At 29.7% G+C, this 18632-nt stretch overlaps 2 protein-coding genes and 2 non-coding genes across 7 annotated transcripts; all 4 read left to right on the forward strand.

Moving 5' to 3' along the window:
- The first annotated feature begins 1470 nt into the window (after positions 1–1470).
- LOC101514779 (protein DETOXIFICATION 35) lies at positions 1471–5644 on the forward strand. Its single transcript, XM_004496477.4, has 7 exons — positions 1471–1948; positions 3033–3658; positions 4249–4305; positions 4513–4751; positions 4839–4957; positions 5085–5171; positions 5379–5644. Exons 1-7 carry the CDS (start codon positions 1679–1681, stop codon positions 5454–5456), a joined length of 1476 nt encoding a protein of 491 aa, XP_004496534.1. The 5' UTR covers positions 1471–1678; the 3' UTR covers positions 5457–5644.
- Positions 5645–7410: 1766 nt separating this feature from the next.
- On the forward strand, positions 7411–7529 carry LOC113786396 (U5 spliceosomal RNA). Its single transcript, XR_003472679.1, has one exon. It is a non-coding gene; the product is annotated as a U5 spliceosomal RNA (small nuclear RNA).
- A 3932-nt stretch (positions 7530–11461) lies between these two features.
- LOC113786395 (U5 spliceosomal RNA) lies at positions 11462–11579 on the forward strand. Its single transcript, XR_003472678.1, has one exon. It is a non-coding gene; the product is annotated as a U5 spliceosomal RNA (small nuclear RNA).
- A 9-nt stretch (positions 11580–11588) lies between these two features.
- Positions 11589–15918, forward strand: LOC101515104 (UPF0496 protein At3g49070). 4 transcript variants are annotated; one of them, XM_027333397.2, is made up of 3 exons: positions 11589–12328; positions 13800–13871; positions 14749–15918. In XM_027333397.2, the coding sequence occupies exons 2-3, from the start codon at positions 13808–13810 to the stop codon at positions 15783–15785; spliced, it is 1101 nt and encodes a 366-aa protein (XP_027189198.1). In that variant the 5' UTR covers positions 11589–12328; positions 13800–13807; the 3' UTR covers positions 15786–15918. The 4 variants fall into 4 exon arrangements, with proteins under 4 accessions (XP_027189198.1, XP_027189194.1, XP_027189195.1 ...); XM_027333393.2 differs by lacking the exon at positions 11589–12328 and adding an exon at positions 13435–13570 and having other exon boundaries at positions 14756–15918; XM_027333394.2 differs by lacking the exon at positions 11589–12328 and adding an exon at positions 13503–13570.
- Positions 15919–18632: the final 2714 nt, after the last annotated feature.

An 18632-nucleotide genomic window follows, 5' to 3' on the forward strand; every position in this document is an offset into this window, starting at 1 on the left:
CACATACTCGGTATAATAAATCATCATTTGCAATGAACCATACCACTAGTATAATTTTTCAAAAACTAACACCACGAAAAGTTTACAATAAAATGAAAATCATTTATCCAAAATGAGAATGCCAAGGTTTTAATTAGTTTACAATCAAGCCCACGATTAGTTTAGAATAAATTAGTTTAGAATATAGAATGGAGCTATATATTCTAAACTAATTGTTACTTTCACATTATTAATTTGGATGACTATTTCAATCACAATATTTTCGGACATCATAGTTGTTGTAATATAATATATTATAATATAGAGTGAAAATTAAAGAGTAGTTCTTATCAGAGTTATTTAATAAATTTTTATAGATATTGAATTTTATTGATCCAACTTTTAAATTAATATTTCTTATCAAATAAATTAAATATGTAAATTTTCATAAAAATAGAAGAACATTTTTATATTTTATTGAGTGATTCATTTATATGTATAATATATGTATAAGTAAAATATTAACAAAATTATATGGCTACAAATATTAAATTTCTACAACTTTTAGCATAAATGATTATTTAAATAATATAAAAATAATTAATAATTAAATTAATAAAATTTAATGTTTATAAAGATTTATGAGTTATTAAATAGATTAACTTATGAAGTAAGTTGATTCTAGTAACAATAAATAGTTTTGTATTATTTTGTAATCAATATAAAATGGAAGAACTAAACTAAAATTCCAAATAATATTTGAAACTGATTAGGCTTTGTCAACTGTTATCTTTATTCATTAACACGGCTGAAATATCGGATTAATGAAGTCAAGTTAATCGATTGATGAGGCTAAATAATCTCTAAAATTACCTAATTAATTGATTAATTAGGTGGAAGTAAATTAGAATTTAAAAGCTAGTTATATTAGATTGTTTAATTAGTAGAACAATGGAATAAAGTTATAAATAAAGGGAGTAATCATTGGGTAATTATAATAATGAGATTAATAAGCGATGTAGACAATGATTATTAATTGAGTAAGCATTGATTAGTGAATAATTAAGTATATAGTCTAGTTCTAGTTAGTAAATTGAATAAAATAAGTAATGTTGTTACAAGTATTTAAGTGAACTTAGTACCATGTTATCAAGTAAAAAATATTATATTAAGAAATTGATAGTTAATTAAGTAAAATAACGATAATTAGTTTAGTAATGTAAAATAATCACTAGTTAAAGAAAATAATGGCTACACACAATGATATTAACAACTCTCATACTCAATAATTAATTTAGTAAACTACCTCTCATTTTAAATAAGTTTTATGTTTTAAATGATTCAATTTATTACTTATTGAAGACAATAAACATAACTTTTTATTAGACATACATAAATTAAATATATCAACACTATTTTTAAAAATAGTGTAATTTAATTATTTATAATGGTTTTGCTCTTTACCCTTACTTACCCAACAAGCCATGCATTAAGGTTAAGGTTTTGAGAGAGAGAGAGAGTGTGCTAAGTGAAGAGGGACAAAACAGAAGATAGAGTGCGATAAATGATTCATCGTATAAGTTTGGTGAGTACCGTGACTATAATAATAAGGCAAACCAACCAAACTATATCAAACTAAGTTCTACAACACTTCACATTCAACTGTCAATCACTGCCATACACGTGTACGGTGATTGACATGGATACTCCCCTGCTAAACGGTGCGTCGGCGTTGGTGGAGGAAGACGGCGATTATGCGGAGGTGAAAGGGTTTAAGGAAACCAAGAAAGTTTTCATGATTGAAACAGTTAGAATATGGAAGATTGCATTGCCAATAGTTTTCAACATTTTGTGTCAATACGGTGTTAATTCTTTTACAAACATCTTCGTTGGTCATCTCGGAGATATTGAACTCTCTGCTGTTTCTCTCATTAACTCTGTCATTGGCACTTTTGCTTTTGGTTTCATGGTATCTCTCTTTTCTTCCTTTTCTCTCTCCAACGCTTTTCAATAATTATAATAATATATGTTTTTTTTTGCTATACAGTGATATTCATGATTTTTTTTTAGTAATATTTTTTGTTTCATTTCCTTCTACCCGTTTGAGTTTTTTTTTATTTTTTTTATTTTTTTAATTATAGTCAAACCCCATTGTTTATTTATTTTTCTGGGTCGAGTGTAGCTAAGATATTTTTGTTTTTTTTGCTGAATTTCAAATATTCTTTTAAGTTGATTTCTATTTTCTCTCTTTTTTTTTTGTCTTCTGTGAAACTAAGATAATGTTTTTCCATTATTTGTTTGGAGCTTAAATTTAGTATCTTTTTTTGGTTTGGACTTTTGGAGTGTAGCTTAGTTTCATGAAGGAGAAAGAAAAACAGAGATTTTTGCTGAATTTCAAATATTTTTTTAAGTTGATTTCTATTTTCTCACTATTGTCTGTGAAACTAAGCAAATGTTTTTCCCTGATTTGCTTTTAGCTTAAATTTAGTATCTTTTTTTTGTTTGATTTTACCTTCCTGAAGAAGAACAACCTAGAAAGAAGGATTTTTCTTAATATAAAAATTAAGGATTTAATGGTTTTAATAATGTGTTGGCTTTTGTTAGTTATGAAGATGCAGAGCATTTTGTAGTGTTTCATGAATCTGGATTCATGCAGTCACTTACCACACACATTCACGCAGTCATTGACTGCCATCAGATAATATGGATCTCAAGTTTGTTAATTTTAGTTTAAAGTAAAATAAAAATCTGTTTGAGATCTGACTTACTGCGTGAATGCGTGCAGCCAGTGATTGCAGGGAATTTGGAATAGTGTTTCATGTTATTTTATTGGTAAAATATAATGTTGCATTTGACACCAGATACCACCTGTTTTGAAGTTCTAATTGATTTTTTATTTACCTTGTATTCAATTTTGTGTTGTGTATTTATTAAATGTTATGTCAGGAAAACTTGGATTCAAAACAGAAACCAAGTTGTATGGAAACTTACTTGTCAACAAAGTTTTTGTTTCTTAAGGACAAGATTTTGATGGTATTTTACTAAACCTGTAGCTAGGCATGGGGAGCGCAACGGAGACGCTCTGCGGTCAAGCTTATGGAGCTGGTCAGGTTCATATGCTTGGTGTTTACATGCAACGGTCATGGTTAATTTTATTAGGGACAAGTATTATCCTCTTGCCAATATACATTTTTGCTGCTCCAATTTTGAAACTTCTTGGCCAGCAGGAAGATATGGCTGATCTAGCTGGAAGTTTCGCCCTTTTAGTAATTCCTCAGTTTCTATCACTTTCCTTCAATTTTCCAACCCAAAAGTTCCTTCAGGCTCAAAGTAAGGTTAATGTCATTGCTTGGATTGGGTTAGTGGCTCTAATTTTGCATATTGGGTTGCTCTGGCTCTTGATTTATGTATTAGGTTGGGGCTTAACTGGTGCGGCCGTGGCATTCAATGTCACGAGTTGGGGAATTACTTTGGCTCAACTTGTTTATGTGGTTGGCTGGTGTAAGGATGGATGGAGTGGATTGTCATGGTTGGCTCTTAAGGATATATGGTCCTTTATTAGTCTCTCCATTGCGTCGGCGGTAATGCTTTGCCTTGAAATTTGGTATATGATGAGCCTCATAGTTCTTGCTGGTCATCTTGATAATGCAGTGATTGCGGTTGATTCACTATCTATATGGTAAGATTATGCTATCATTAAAAAAAGGCTTGTTGTCCTAGCTAATTCTAGTGGCATAGCATATTCCTTAATGGTTGCAGTTCCATTTGCATTGCTATAAATGAATATATTATGTGATTTCATTGAAGTTGTGAAATTCTAAATTAACTCTCTTTTCCTTTATTCTTCTATGCAAATAAGATTTTGAAATTGTTGAGGGAACATGTCAAATACACAAATCAAGACAAATTTTTTGTTAAGTATGACTCATAGTTTACTACTGATAAGTGGGTAGGTCGGCCAATTGTTGAGGGGTAATCTTGTAAACTGGATCGTAGTATTGAAACGCAAGTTGTAATATGTACCCCTAAGCTTGAATCATAATAGAAAGGTATTGCAAGACACAATTAGCTGAACTTCGTGGTCAAATCTCGTTTGTTCTTTGATTGTGCTTTTTGTACCTGTTTTCATTTGAATCGTTGTTGCTCTTCTAACCAATTTATATCAAGCAGTTTGTAGTTTGATATTAGTAATCAATTGTTGAAATTGTGGATGTTTTGTTAATACATTATTAATAGAAATTTGCTAATACATTCAATGATGTTTTATAGCATGAATTACAATGGATGGGAAGGCATGATCTTCATTGGAGTAAATGCAGCTATAAGGTATGCAGCATAAAGTTATGTCTTACTGTTGCCATTCCAATTTATGATTGATGAAATTCCAAGGTGCCTAGATGCAAAGTGATGGTATGCGTATCGACTTGTTAAATATACATAATGTATAACTGTGTCACATTGTTAGCATTAGATGCATATAGTTTTTTATATAGTCATGTTTGATTCACCTTTGTATTCTTTTTGTTTTTTCAGTGTCAGAGTTTCCAACGAACTTGGACTTCGACATCCAAGAGCTGCCAAATACTCTGTCTACGTGACAGTCTTTCAATCTATTTTCATCGGATTTTTCTTCATGGCTGTTATATTGTTTGCTAAGGACTATTTTGCCGTTATCTTTACCAACAGCAAGCCTTTACAAGAGGCAGTTGGAAAACTAGGAAACCTCCTTGCCGTGACAATGGTCCTAAACAGCGTTCAACCAGTGATTTCCGGTACAAATTTGTAACCATCTTCCTTTTCTACTTCATGAAGGGTAAAATATTATCTCCTATTCACAAAATGGAAATCATTTGTTACAGGTGTTGCTATTGGAGGTGGGTGGCAGGCCCTGGTGGCTTACATCAATATAGGTTGTTATTACTTGTTTGGGCTTCCACTAGGCTACCTTCTTGGTTATGTTGCAAATTTGGGGGTTAAGGTAATGTATTCATTATTCATTATATTCTAATTCTATCTAAAGCCACCTTGAAAATCTTCACAAATTTGGTAAACATACTTTTTACTTTTCCCATTTGGTAATCCTGATTTATTTTTTTCTCGTTTAGGGACTTTGGGGAGGTATGATATGTGGAATTGTCCTCCAGACGTTGCTGCTTTCGGGGATACTTTACAAAACCAATTGGCAGAAAGAGGTATAAAATGCTTCTCATTCCAACACTCTTTTAATATTGATAAGTTTTCATCTTCAAAGCAACACAGTCACCCTTTTTCTTTCTTATCCTTAACCTTAAGAGCGAATCACATAAGAGCTTATCAATTTAAGTGTTTATCTATGAGATATTTCAATAACAAAAGATAAAATAGTTGAACTCTTTTCACTTAACTCTTGGCAATTGTAGGTGGATAATACAACTCAACGGGTGCAGCAGTGGGCTGGAGAAGCCGTAGAAGTTGACAAAGCATTGGCTTCTGCATAAGCTTGCATGTATCTAGTCAAATTCAGAGAGCCCTTTTTTATTTTTTTTATTATTGTGTTGTTAGTAAAATTAGGGTCATTGGTCTCAATTGTTTCTTTATCATTTTGCTTTGTAATGTAGTAGTTGCTTTCTTTCAATTAGGTACTGAAAATTGGAACATCATCAGTATTATTCTTTTTTCTCTTGCACGTGCATCTTTTTTTCTTCTCTTTTCTATATTTTATTGCTGCGCTACATGAGTGAGATAATAATTTTTAGCATATATAAAATAAGGTTATAAGTATCTGGTAGAAACCAGCAGTGGTGTTGCTCTCTATTTTATATATGCTCAATAGTGATAAATGTGGCTTGGTAAAGAGCTGTTTAATCTTGTTTGTAAAATTAAGTATTATGACAAAGACTAATGTGACATAGTTGGTAGATAATTAAGTTCTATAAGCACATGATCACCAATTTGATTCTTGTTTGGTATTGGTGTGCATAGAAGAACATTTCTTGAAAGATGTCAATTTTTTAAAATGGATTTATGCACTTCGAAAGATTAGTCTCTGACTTTTGATAGGAGATACTTTTAGTAATAAAAATAAATAAGTTAAAGTATTATTATGATTTATAACATTAAGTGTAAAAAATAAAAATTGTTTTTTATGAAAGTCTCAACCAGTAATTGTGAAAAATAACTAATTAAATACAACTATTTAAAATTAAGAGCAAAATGTTAAAGTTTTGTGTACAATGTATGTTTTTTATTGTTTTGATCAAGTGTACTTTTTTACTGTAATTGTTTTCCAAAACACACTTACACATATAAAAACCAATTTTACACTTGTTTGGTTTTTAGTTCAATTCATAAATCTCACATTTTAATATAATTTTTGTCACAATTTTAAGACACTAGACATTCAAATTTTCATATCACTTTGCTATCACTTTTATCCCACCACAAGAACAAAAGTGCTTTATATTTTTAAAAGCTTAATTGCCTCTAATAAATAAAATCAAACATACACTTTGTTCATTGCTTCAAATAAATGAAAAATATATTAGAAGTTCAAAATAAAGTTTGCACCAATGTAGTGATCATCACCTCAACATACTTTAAACACTTTTTCGTCAATTTAGTATTTGGTAACATATTTTTTCTTTATCCTGATTTAAAAAAAATCATGGCATATCAATCATTGAGGTTGGAAGGTTTAACACCATTGTAGTTATATTAACACACAAAAAAAAAATATTGTAGTTATTTAGTCATGATCAAGAACCTTTGTTGGTAAGTATAGAAGAGAGACTATAGAGGAAAGCAAGTTCTAGAAAATATTTCAGCAACACCATAGTTCCTATATATCTCTCTTCCCCTAGAAAAATGACGATTGCTCAAAAAGCTGAAGTTTGTTTCATTTCAACTAAAAGAAACAAACTTTACAAAGAATGATTTTAGTGGCAAGAAACAGTAGCTTGTGCTTCTGTTGGATAGAGGAAAAAAATGAATAGAGAAAATTCCAGAGAAACGAATCATGCTAAGGAATAGGGAAGCTTCTGCAGCTTGAGAACGAAGAAGAATTTTAACGTGACTTCAAATGCTACTATGAAGCAATGATTAGAAATATCTGAAGCATAGATTTCGTTGAGGGGTATCGTACTTTGTAAAACAATCACAGATATATAAATCTTGGTCTCTTTCTCCTGAAATAAAAGCTTCAATGTCATGTTTGATCTTCAAGCTTTGAGATATTGAATAAATAAATGTATTCATATTTTAAAGATATGCGATTGAAGAGAATCGTAATGGGTGTGTGAATGGGGGAAGAAGACTGTGAAAACAGGGAAAGGAGAAAGGAAAGGATCAAGTTATCGCGTGTCTACGAGTAAAGCCCCACATCGGTAGCGTATGAATAAAGCTAAACTAATCGTATTATAAAATGAAAGAACCTATTTCCGAAAGAAGGCACGGAGCCGTGTGATGAGCACAAAGCGAACTATTCTTTCGCCTTTTACTAAAGAATACCGTGTGTACGTCACATATTAGCGGCATACGCTTCTTTTTGGGAAGAGTTCTCATTTTGAGAACTCTACAATTAGTTTAACGATTGTAGACTTTGTTTATTTATCATATTAATTGAAAATTGTTTTTTATTTCGTTGATGTTTAAATCAATTTAGTAATTGTCATAAACATTTTCGCTTATTATTGTATGTAATATTAGAAGTTTTAATTATACAATGCGATTGGGTATGTGAACTGACATAATTGAATGGTTGTTAAACTTTTTATTTATTTCGATCAAAGTTTATTGATTTTGTAAAAAATATAACTGTGATAACCGTTTTTGTGAGTTCAAAACGCTTAAAATAGTAAGTTAATTTATACATCTATTACTAATGAAGCTTGTTTTGGTTTCGAAAAATATATTAAGATGGTGTTAATTGTTTGATTATTTATATAAAATTGTTCAAATTCATTTCTCTCTTATTATTAATAAAATGTCAAAAGAGTTAAAATATTATTTATATAAATATTTTAGATTCTAAATTGGACTTTGGTCTATCGTAGTTTAAAACTAATTTAACAATGAGCCTCCCAATTTCAGTTTTTTTTTTCTTTTCAGTTCACTAACCTTCTTAAATTCTATAAAGAACTTCGTATTGTCTTTGGAGTTTCAGTTTTTTTTAGACAGGAAGGAGTTTTCAGCTATTACATTTTCTTGACTTGCACTAGTTATAAAGCATATTTTCAAAATTTTCCAAGTTTATTATTTTTCATATTTTAATTATAAAGCATCTCAGTGAAAATTGGAATGAAATTATCAGTATAATTCTTTTAGTCGTGCATATTTGCATATTTTGTTTTTCTTTTCTATAATTTATTGCAAGGCCAGATTAGTGAATAAAATGATTTCTAGTTGAAAATAATCTTGATAATGTCTAGTAAATAAAAGCGGTGAATATAGTAAGATAATAACAATAATCAATTTTGATGAATTTCTTCTAATACTTGTGAAAAATAAAAATTTAGAAGAATGTCACAGTAACTAGGAGTTTTTAAATAATAATTTATTTCAAATTAACTTATACATCTCTTCGTTAAATTTTCTTATAAACACTTATCAAATTTGTAAGGGCATAAAAAATACGACAACAGAAGCACATCAACTAATAATTGACTAGAAGTGAAATTTAACGGCCAAATGTGAAGTTTTCTACATTTGATATTGATATCCTTTTATTTGACATTGATATCCTTTTATGCTTCCTTCAAGTCATCTATATATACCAATCTTTATCTATGGTGATGTTAATGTTAAGGTGAGAGTACTTAACTTTGGTGTGGTATTTATAGACTATCGAAATTGTTAAAAAACACGTCCCTACTACTATCGAAATCTAACACTTTATGGTGGTACAATACAAGGAGAAATGTAATAAAGAAACTATAGACTCTAGTTAAATTGTTTACTCGTTAATTCTTGTAAATTATTACACTCACCAATTCCATACTTATACTCACCAATTCCATACTTATACAAGCTAATCATAATAGAAATCGACCTAATCTAACCAATGACATATCATAATATGATTTATTTAGACCCTTCTACATAATGATATCTAGTCATTTAAAACATCTCATGAAATTTGGGTTTAGAGCTTCACATGTTTAGGCAAGACATCCCACCAATTTTATGGTTTACACACTAGTCACTTCTCACATACTTAAAAGTGTAGGACGACTCAACACTTACGAGTTTCTTCTAGCAAACAATACATTATAAATAAGTTGTTCCTAACATATGTGATGTTTTATTGAGTGTAGTGTGATAGTGAATTACATGACCGAAGGTGCATGAATTATGAGTGAGTTCTTCCTAACATATATGTTGTTATGCCAAAACTATTATGATTGTGAGCATGTATTTGACAACTTTAACTGGACCAACTCGATGTTGTATGGACATGTTCTTATTGAACATGCAACTCATCGGGTTTCTATATGATCACATACCTCTTAATTGCCGCAAAACTCAGATTATAGTGGTGTATAAAATTTGCTTTGTCCCATCCACATGTCCTGACTCACAAGTTTCGGGTCATGTTGACCGTAATCCCATTAAATAAAATGGAATAAGTCTAAGGACAAAATACTGAAGAAGGAATGATCAATTTATGGTTGAGTGGTTGACACACTAATCACTGGTCCCTTTCTTAAAGTGTTAGAAGACTCAACATTTTCCTAAAGTGTGAGAAGACTCAACACTTACTAGTGTTTTCCAACAAACAATACATTGTTAATGAGTTGCTCCTAACTTATGTGTTGTTTTATTGGATGTGATGTGATAGTTAGGGTCGTCTCAATGTTTTTGGCGGTCTTGTTCGAATTTAAAAATTAGGCCCCTAACATCTAGATTCAAGATTCTATCATTTGGTGATGGGTGGTGGCACCTCGTAGGCTGCAGCCGCTATTACAAATTCACATTGGAGGGAAACTGAGTTTTATTCTAGGCATATGGTGCAAATATAAAAACTGGATTTTTATTCTAAGCATAAGGTACAAATATAAAATTTTAAAGTGTTTAACTTACAAAATTAAGATATCAATGCTGTAATTTTTCAAATGTTAGTATATACTATAAAAAAAAATTGGAGCTCTCCCTAATTAGGGACTTGTGTCAATGTTTTGGTTGCTCAGATTGATAGCCGACTCTGATGATAGTGAATTATAACACACATAGTGAGTAGTATTGTATCATATAAACTATTTAAATAAATTTATAAAAATACTTTTATGCCAAAATTATTATGTTTGTAAATATGTATTGATGTTGGACGAACTCAATCTTGCCTTGTATGAATCCGTGGTTATTGAATCCACACCTCATCAATTTTATCAAGTTAAAGATCATATTCAAGTCTATAAATAGGCTAGATATAATGTTAGGACCAGTTAAAAGACACATACAAACTCATCATCTGTACACCTCTAGCACATCATCGATTTCAATTTTGAGATGCTGCCAAAGCAAAAAAAGTAAATATTATTAAAATTCAATTATAAAGAAACCAACTTCAGAACCTTAATTTTCAACTGAATTCCGGTACAAAATAATGAGATGCATGCCTTATGAGTTATGAGTTAACACTTGATTAAGAAAATACTCTTTGAGTGTATTTCCCATTTGTCACAGTTAATCCACAATACTAATTTCTTTTTCTTAATAATAAATCCCATCAGTAATGGTGCTTCGTGAAGCAAATTATTTATTTTAACAGCAATATGATTATAAAAAATGAAGAAACAACAAACTTATTTTTTTACTAAAAAAGAAAAACAACTTATACTACAATATTTGCACCTTGTTTTCATGATATGCTGACAAAGGAACATAAAAAATCAATCATTGAGGTTGGACGGTTTCAAACCATTAATGTAGTTATTAGTTGCTCATGATCAAGAACCTTTCTTATGATTCTCACGCCACTCTCATCTCCAAGAAGAAAAATGATTGCACAAAAAGCTGAAGCTTGTTTCAAGTAACAGAAACCTCACAGTTACAAAACCTTGCAAGTTTATCAGATTTTTAACATAAGAGTTACAAAACCCTCACTGATATGATTGTGTTAAGCAGATACAAAACCCTCAATGATGGAAGGAAGGATGAGAAAGTAAATGGTACTTAGTTAACTCTGCTAGGTTGAGAAGGAAGAATAATTTTAATGTGACTTAAAATAGGAAGAACAACGATTAAGAAATATCTGAAGCATAGATTTCGTTGAGGACCAATCATAGATATATAAATCTTGGTCTCTTTCTCTAAAATAAAAGCTTCAATGTCATGTTTGAGGTGTGTGAATGGGGGAAGAAGACTGTGATAGCAGGGAAAGGAGATAGGGAAGGGCTAAGTTAGCGGGTGTCTACTGCGTAAATAGCCCCACATCGGGTAGGTCTGCGTGAAACTAAACTGATCGTGATATAAAATCAAAAGGACCTGCCCCAATGTAAAAGCACGGAGCCGTGTGATGAGCACATAGCGAACTATTCTTTCGCCTTTTACTAAAGAATACCGTGTGCGCGTCACTTATTAGCGGCATACGCTAGTTTTTGGGAAGGGTTCTCTTGTTAGAGGGCTCTGCAATATTAGTTTAAATTTTGAATTGAATTTGAGCTTATTTTTATGAATCACTTCATTATCTATTTATTTTAGTTTATGATTCTTTGATTATAATTAATATTTTGAAATGTATGAAACTTGTGACGTTATTAAAGTGAAGCCTGACGTCGTAAAAGGCTCTAAATCGTGCGAATAGCTCTCTATATTAGACTATGTCATTATTTTGGTGTATTTATTTGTAGTAGATAAAATATTACCTAATACACGATAGTCAACTTAATTGAAAAATATTAAATATTTGATGATTAGTTCTTAATACCAAAAACAAAAATATTTTTATTCAAAATTATTTTAATTATACAAACATTTTATCAAAAAAGTTTCTTTATACAAACAACTACACAATTGTTTCAGTGAAGTCCAAAATCGAGTAATCCTTAATCGTATTTTTTTATCTGTAATGGTTTATAACAGTGTTTTGTCTACTATTACCACTGTAATTAGATTCCCGACTCATTAAATTAAATTTCTTCAACCTTGTATTTTTACTTTTTTGTAGATTTAAGCTTTTAAGTCAATTAATTTAAGTTCTCCACTTGAAATTCGAATACTTAGAACTTTTCCTTATTTCAATCTTGACTCAGTTTTCACTATATTATTTACTTCAGGACATCAAACGTGTTTGGGCGACCGTGACAATATTCTTATCTAATTGGAAGGGTGCTAAGGTGCAACAAGATGAGGTTGTTGATCGTGATCCTGCAACGTAAGCATTTGTGTCTACTGTTGTTAGCACTTACGTGGGTTATTTTTAAGCGTGATTACAAATTAATAGTGGATAACAAGCATAGCATCCAATGTAAAAATATCTTCTCTACCACGTCAAACTGCAAAGTTAAATTTAATCAAATGCAACATATGTAACAACTCATTAGTTAGCTAGTTTCCACATTTTTACTATTGCTTGTATTTGTGTGGTTGATTTCAAGACTGCATATTTATTAAAATAAATTGTGTTACACCAATCTTCCATAAATTTAGTGCATATTAAACTGACATTTTATTTGAAACTACACAATTTTTTATATATTATCTATTGTAATTAGGTGTGCTAATAAAGTTAGTTAAATGGGAGTCATATCTATGAAGTCTAAGAGAGTCGATTATCCCCTTTAAAAAAGTTGATTAGTTTTATTTAAAATTAAAAGTGGATTGATTTGTTATCTAAATCTTTATATTTTTTATTTTTTAATGGTAAAATACTTTCATCATTATCTACAAGAAAAAACAGGAAAACCAACAACAAAGTTTGACTATGTTGGGACATAACCCAACCAACCAAGTCCTAGATCCAGCATGTTTTGAAAAATGAACTAAACTATGAGTAATATAATTTAATGTTTAAACTATGTTTAACATAAACAGCATTGGTTTTCCATATTGGGAAAATCCAAATCCCACTCAAATAGATAAGAGATATAGCACCACATAGATAAGAGATATAGCACCACATAGATAAGAGATAGAACTCTATAATAATATATAAAGAGATACAATTTTCACTTTAATATAAGTTAAATTTAATATAAAATTTAATATTTTACGTGTAATGGATTTGTTTGCACCTTTTAAAATGGACTTCCTTGGTGATAAATTTATAAGATATTTTTTACAACTCAAAATAAAAAATAATGATGTATGTTGGCATCGTTGACATGTTCATTCTTTCTTTGCTTATATCTTGATTATGGCGGAAGATAATTGTAGTCTTCTAAAACATTCTTCCAATACGCCAAATCAAGATCACTATCCTTCACGTACACTACAAGATATCAATAATAGATAGCATTGATCTCACAAAGTCTTTCTTATAAGCAACAGCCAAAACTAAAATGGCAATGCATTATAAAAGTTCGAAAAAAATTCTCTTGCAGAGAGAACAGTACCTACTTAAAAATTCCTACATTTGCAAAAGTTTTCAAGAGCAAAAGCTTCATTCATCACAAAGGTGGCATCTAATTGAATTTCATTTGAAAAAGAGATACTCATTATAACTATTATTATTGCCTCTCTCCTCGTGAACACCAACACGTGTATTTACTTAATAATACTTTGAATATATTTAATTAATTCATTTTGTCAAATTATTATTATTATTGATATTCAATGTTGTGTTTAGTATTCGGTATTTGTGTTTCATAGCTTCTGAGTTATCTCTCATATGTGTTGATTTGCAGTATAAGATATGATAACAGAGATGAAGAACAAATTGGTTCGGCATATAAAGAAGAAGTTGTTTCCGTGTTCCAGTAATCACACTTTATCCTTTTCCTTTTTCCTTATTGAACTTCTATCACTTATCATGCAAAAAAGTTAAAATTATCAAGAGCAGCAATATTTCATTCTTTATAAAAAAAACAATTTTGATAATCACAAGCAATTTTGAACCATGATATCAACATATTTTTAATTATCGGTTGTCTAATCCATAAATAAATCAACACCGACTGCACAATAAAATTAGTTACAGAGGATAATCTAAATTCTTTTCATATATAAAAAAAAGTAGACATTTGTCTCTAAACTAATAAATTAACATTATTTTTATTTTTATGCATTCAAAGAATTATTTATCGACTTCTATATTTTAAGAAATACTATGTCATAAGAAAAACACCATTTCATTATTTTAAAGCATTATACTAATTTTTTACATTGTAAAAAATATTCAATATTTACTGCTATGAAAAAAAAATTCAATTTTTATTTTTTATTTTGCTGACATTTATGGTACATAATATTTAGTTATTATAATATTTTAAATGATAATTCTTTTTTTAAAACAATAAACTTATTAAGTTATTAATTAAAATTCAAATGTCGAATTGATATATGTACACGTTGAATTTCTCAATAAAATCAATCATCTACGAACTAATTTTATATTAAAACAGTTTTTAGTTTTTATAGTGCAGCTGACTAGAGTACGAATTTCTACAAAAGCTACACAGTGCAGCAGTAGCTGTTAGATATAGAAAGAAAAACTGTATCTATAGATCTAACTATTCTCACATCATCTATTGCATGGTGGTTAATGTACAATACTCATAATTGTCACTATAGTTTATTAATTTGATTTAATGGCAACGTATTAATAAATTAATGGCAGTAAGTGACATGCAACAGTGTGCAGGCATAGTTCTCCAAATCATGAAACAAGGGTAGACGTGCGTGAAGAATATGCCAATGCATTTCGAACAGAATCATACATAGAATTTTGGACACATGTGGTTGAATATTCAAATGCTGAATGTCGTAAATCTTGTTTGTCAACAGAAGAGTCCACCACATCAACCCGTCTTCCATCTTACCGTTTATTTGCCGAACACCTATTGGACCCAGATCAGCCCACGGTTACACAGATCTTGGCCCAAACCAAACTTCAGCCCGAAATCCATTCTCTCCTAAAAGACTATTTTACCCACACTGCTAATGCCTCTTTACTTTGTAGCCATTTGTTAAAAGACATTGATAGTGTTCGTGTTAAATATAGATCACTTAATACCATTCTTCAATGTGTTTCAACCAATCAAATTCCTTCTCCAATAGTAGTGGCCCATTTAATTGAGTTTTCAAACTCTTTAAACCCATTTTCTATATCTGGTCCATCTCCGTGTCGGGTTCGGGTCAGTTTAGGTAATTGCTTTGATTTACAAAAACGGCTTGAGTCGAGCCGTGATAACGCACGTGCCAAGCTTAAAATGGTTACCATGCTAAAACGTTGCTCGAATTGTTTTGTTGTGGTGGTGATAACGGCTTCCCTTGTTGTGCTTGTTGTGGCTCATGGCTTTGCATTGCTCGTGGCTATGCCTGGACTAGCTTTGATGAATTTGGCTTCGAAAAGGAAGTTGACTAAGGTGACGGCTCAGCTCGATGCAGCCGCTAAGGGAACGTATATATTGAACAAAGACTTGGAGACAACTAGTCGGCTTGTGGCTCGGCTTAATGATGAAATGGAGCATTTAAGGGTAATGGTTAAGTTTTGGCTTGAAAGGAAAGAGGATAAAATTCAAGCCGATGGAGAAGTGGTGCGCCTATTAAAGAAGAATCAATGTAATTTTAGTGATCAATTGGATGAGTTGGAGGAACATTTGTATTTATGTTTCATGACTATTAATAGGGCTAGAAATCTTGTGTTGAATCAGATCACTGATTCAACTTGATTCACCATCAAGTAATAAATTGTTCACATTTGTTGTTAATTAAGTTTGACTTAAATGGAAGTAGTAGATGATCAGTTATATTAAACTTAAGCAACTTTTACGATTTAACTTACAAGGGAATTGTTTTTTCATAGTGTTTAACTTTTTTTTTTTGCGTATAAGTGAGACAATTTACATCCCAAAAAATTAAAAGCTTGCCAGCAAATTAGATATATACTTTATCATACACTTAACCATCATCATCTGCTTTGATCTTTTGTCAAAGAAAAACCAATAAATTTTGTTTTGATCCTCCAAAATTTTAGCTGGATAGAGAAGAGTTTGAAAGAATGTGATTTAAAATTTTAAAGATAAATTACAACAAAACAAAATTGAGTTATTTTATAGAATAAAATATGATATCTTATACATATAATAACAACTCCCATTTTCTTCGTTTAAAAAAAACTCCTATTATCATGGAGGCAAAGAAGGAGTTATGATACAAGAAAAAGATTAATAATTTAATTTTAAATATATAATTTTATATCAAGTCAAGTAGAAAATTAGTAGGGTTTAGACCTATTCAATCTCTAGAAACGACTTCCTAAAAAAACTCTAATAGTCACCTTAAGTGTATTGAATAAGAGATTAATATCAATATTTTATCCAAATACTTTTAATTTACAAACATAGTTTGTAATAGAAGAGTAAATCCATCTATAGAAAATTCTAGCATTTACATGATCAAACATTTACAAATTATAAAAATATACTGAAGTTGAGAATGAATATTTAGAGCAAATACACCTTTCTATAGATAAATACAGCAATAGAAAACTCTAGCACTTACTTTTTATAGATAAATATACTTTGACTTTATATTTGATACAATTTTTAATGGTAATTAGTTAAATAAAAATTGACATCAAAATGTATGTTAGATTTTTACCATATACTTTTTATTTTAGATCGGCGACTCACTGTGATCCATTTCAAGCTCAAATATAATACAATTGAGAATTAGGGTATTACAACAGAGTAAAAGGATTTGAGTGATCATCAAAATTTACTTGGACCTCCTCCCAAAGCCACATAGACAATCATGATTCTCATATCACAATCTTAGTCACACCATGATAACAATTATCATCTATCATTGATGACATGTATTCGAAACTAAACCACGATCCACATGTCACATATTATAGAAATGCTTAACACAGTTTAAAGATATACAATATTCCAATTATAAAATTTCTTCCTCTCATTTATAAACTTACTCGATCATAAGAGTATGTGTGTAGGTACACACCTACCGAAGAGTTATCATTGATCACCACCGCACAACAATCATGTTTTCACTTCTTTAAACTCAAATATAGGTTCACCAGATATTACTTCTAGTAACTCTTTTATGAAGCAAGATCCATATACTTTTTAAGTCTTCTTGTGTCAAATAAGATGCTTAATTTATAATTTTACTTTATGTCTCTCATATTACTAATGAAGTTTTTTTGTTGCTTTTATTTGCAGAAATAAAATTATGTGAAATATTTTGTACAAAGAAGTCTCTTCTTTTTGTATGAAATCTTATGTTCTAATTTTATAGATTAAAATATGTTCTAAATTTTTATTCATTACTCTATATATAAAACTAAATTGTAATATAAAAATATATCATTTCTCTAAATTAAGGAACATATCAAAAATATATTTTAAACACTAATATAAATTATATCCGAGTGATATCTTATTCTAAATCTAAATATATATCTTATCAAAATATTCTCAAGCTATTTAGCCATAGTATTTTCAACACTCCTTCTTTGTATCTTTAAATCTTCATATCCTCCTTGATAGGGCTAGCTATTGTATTGGGTTGTGTAAGCAGTCCAATAACACATGATCCCCAATTGGTAAATGTCCTAATTTTTTGTATTTATAATATAATAAAATAAGGTGATTTTGAATTAAATATATTGTTAATTTCTATAAAATTATGATATTTTAAATTTAGTCTATAATTTTTTTTATTCACTTCTAGTCTCTATTACGATTTTATAGGGACCAAACGAGAATACATTTTTTTAGGGACTAAAATAAAAGTTTATAGAGAATTAAAATTATTTTATCTATTTTTTTAATTATTAAAATTGTATTTTTTTTATTAGGACTCAATTTTTACAATTAGAATAAAACCTCTAAAATATTTAAGACAACCCTACTCCTTGATTGAATATTTTGATGTTTGACGCCTCTTGTTGTGGTTTTTTCTTTCTTTCATATCTTCATGTAACACAAAAGTATACAGTTTTTTTTAGCCCTATATTTTTACGAAACACATAAATAAGTAGTATTTGGTTATAACCATACATCTTCATGAAGCACACAAAGAAGCAGTGCTTAGTTATAGCCCTACATCTTCATGTAACAAATAAGCATATTTCATGTAACACATAAAAATGTAACATTAGTTATGGTTATCTATCCTCGTGTAACACGTGAAGATAAATTTTTGCTTATGGTTATATATTTTCGTGTAATATGTATCAATTTTTTATTGTGATTATCGATCATCATGTAGCACATGAAGAATCAGATTTTTTATCTATCATCACGTAACACATGAATAATCATGTTTTTTTATTTATTTATCCTCATGTAACACATGAAGATCATTTTTTAATTATCTACCCTCATGAACACATGAATATCATTTTTTAGTTATCTATCTTTATGAACGCACGACAATTCAGACCAATTGTTAGGATCCTTTCTTTTAGCAAGAAAGAATTTTTGGAATGATAGTGTAAAAATAAATTAAAATGAGCAAAGATAAAGATTGTAAACAAAAGTATGATTTAT

Source organism: Cicer arietinum, chromosome 4, assembly GCF_000331145.2.
Source record: "Cicer arietinum cultivar CDC Frontier isolate Library 1 chromosome 4, Cicar.CDCFrontier_v2.0, whole genome shotgun sequence".
NCBI lineage: Eukaryota > Viridiplantae > Streptophyta > Magnoliopsida > Fabales > Fabaceae > Cicer > Cicer arietinum.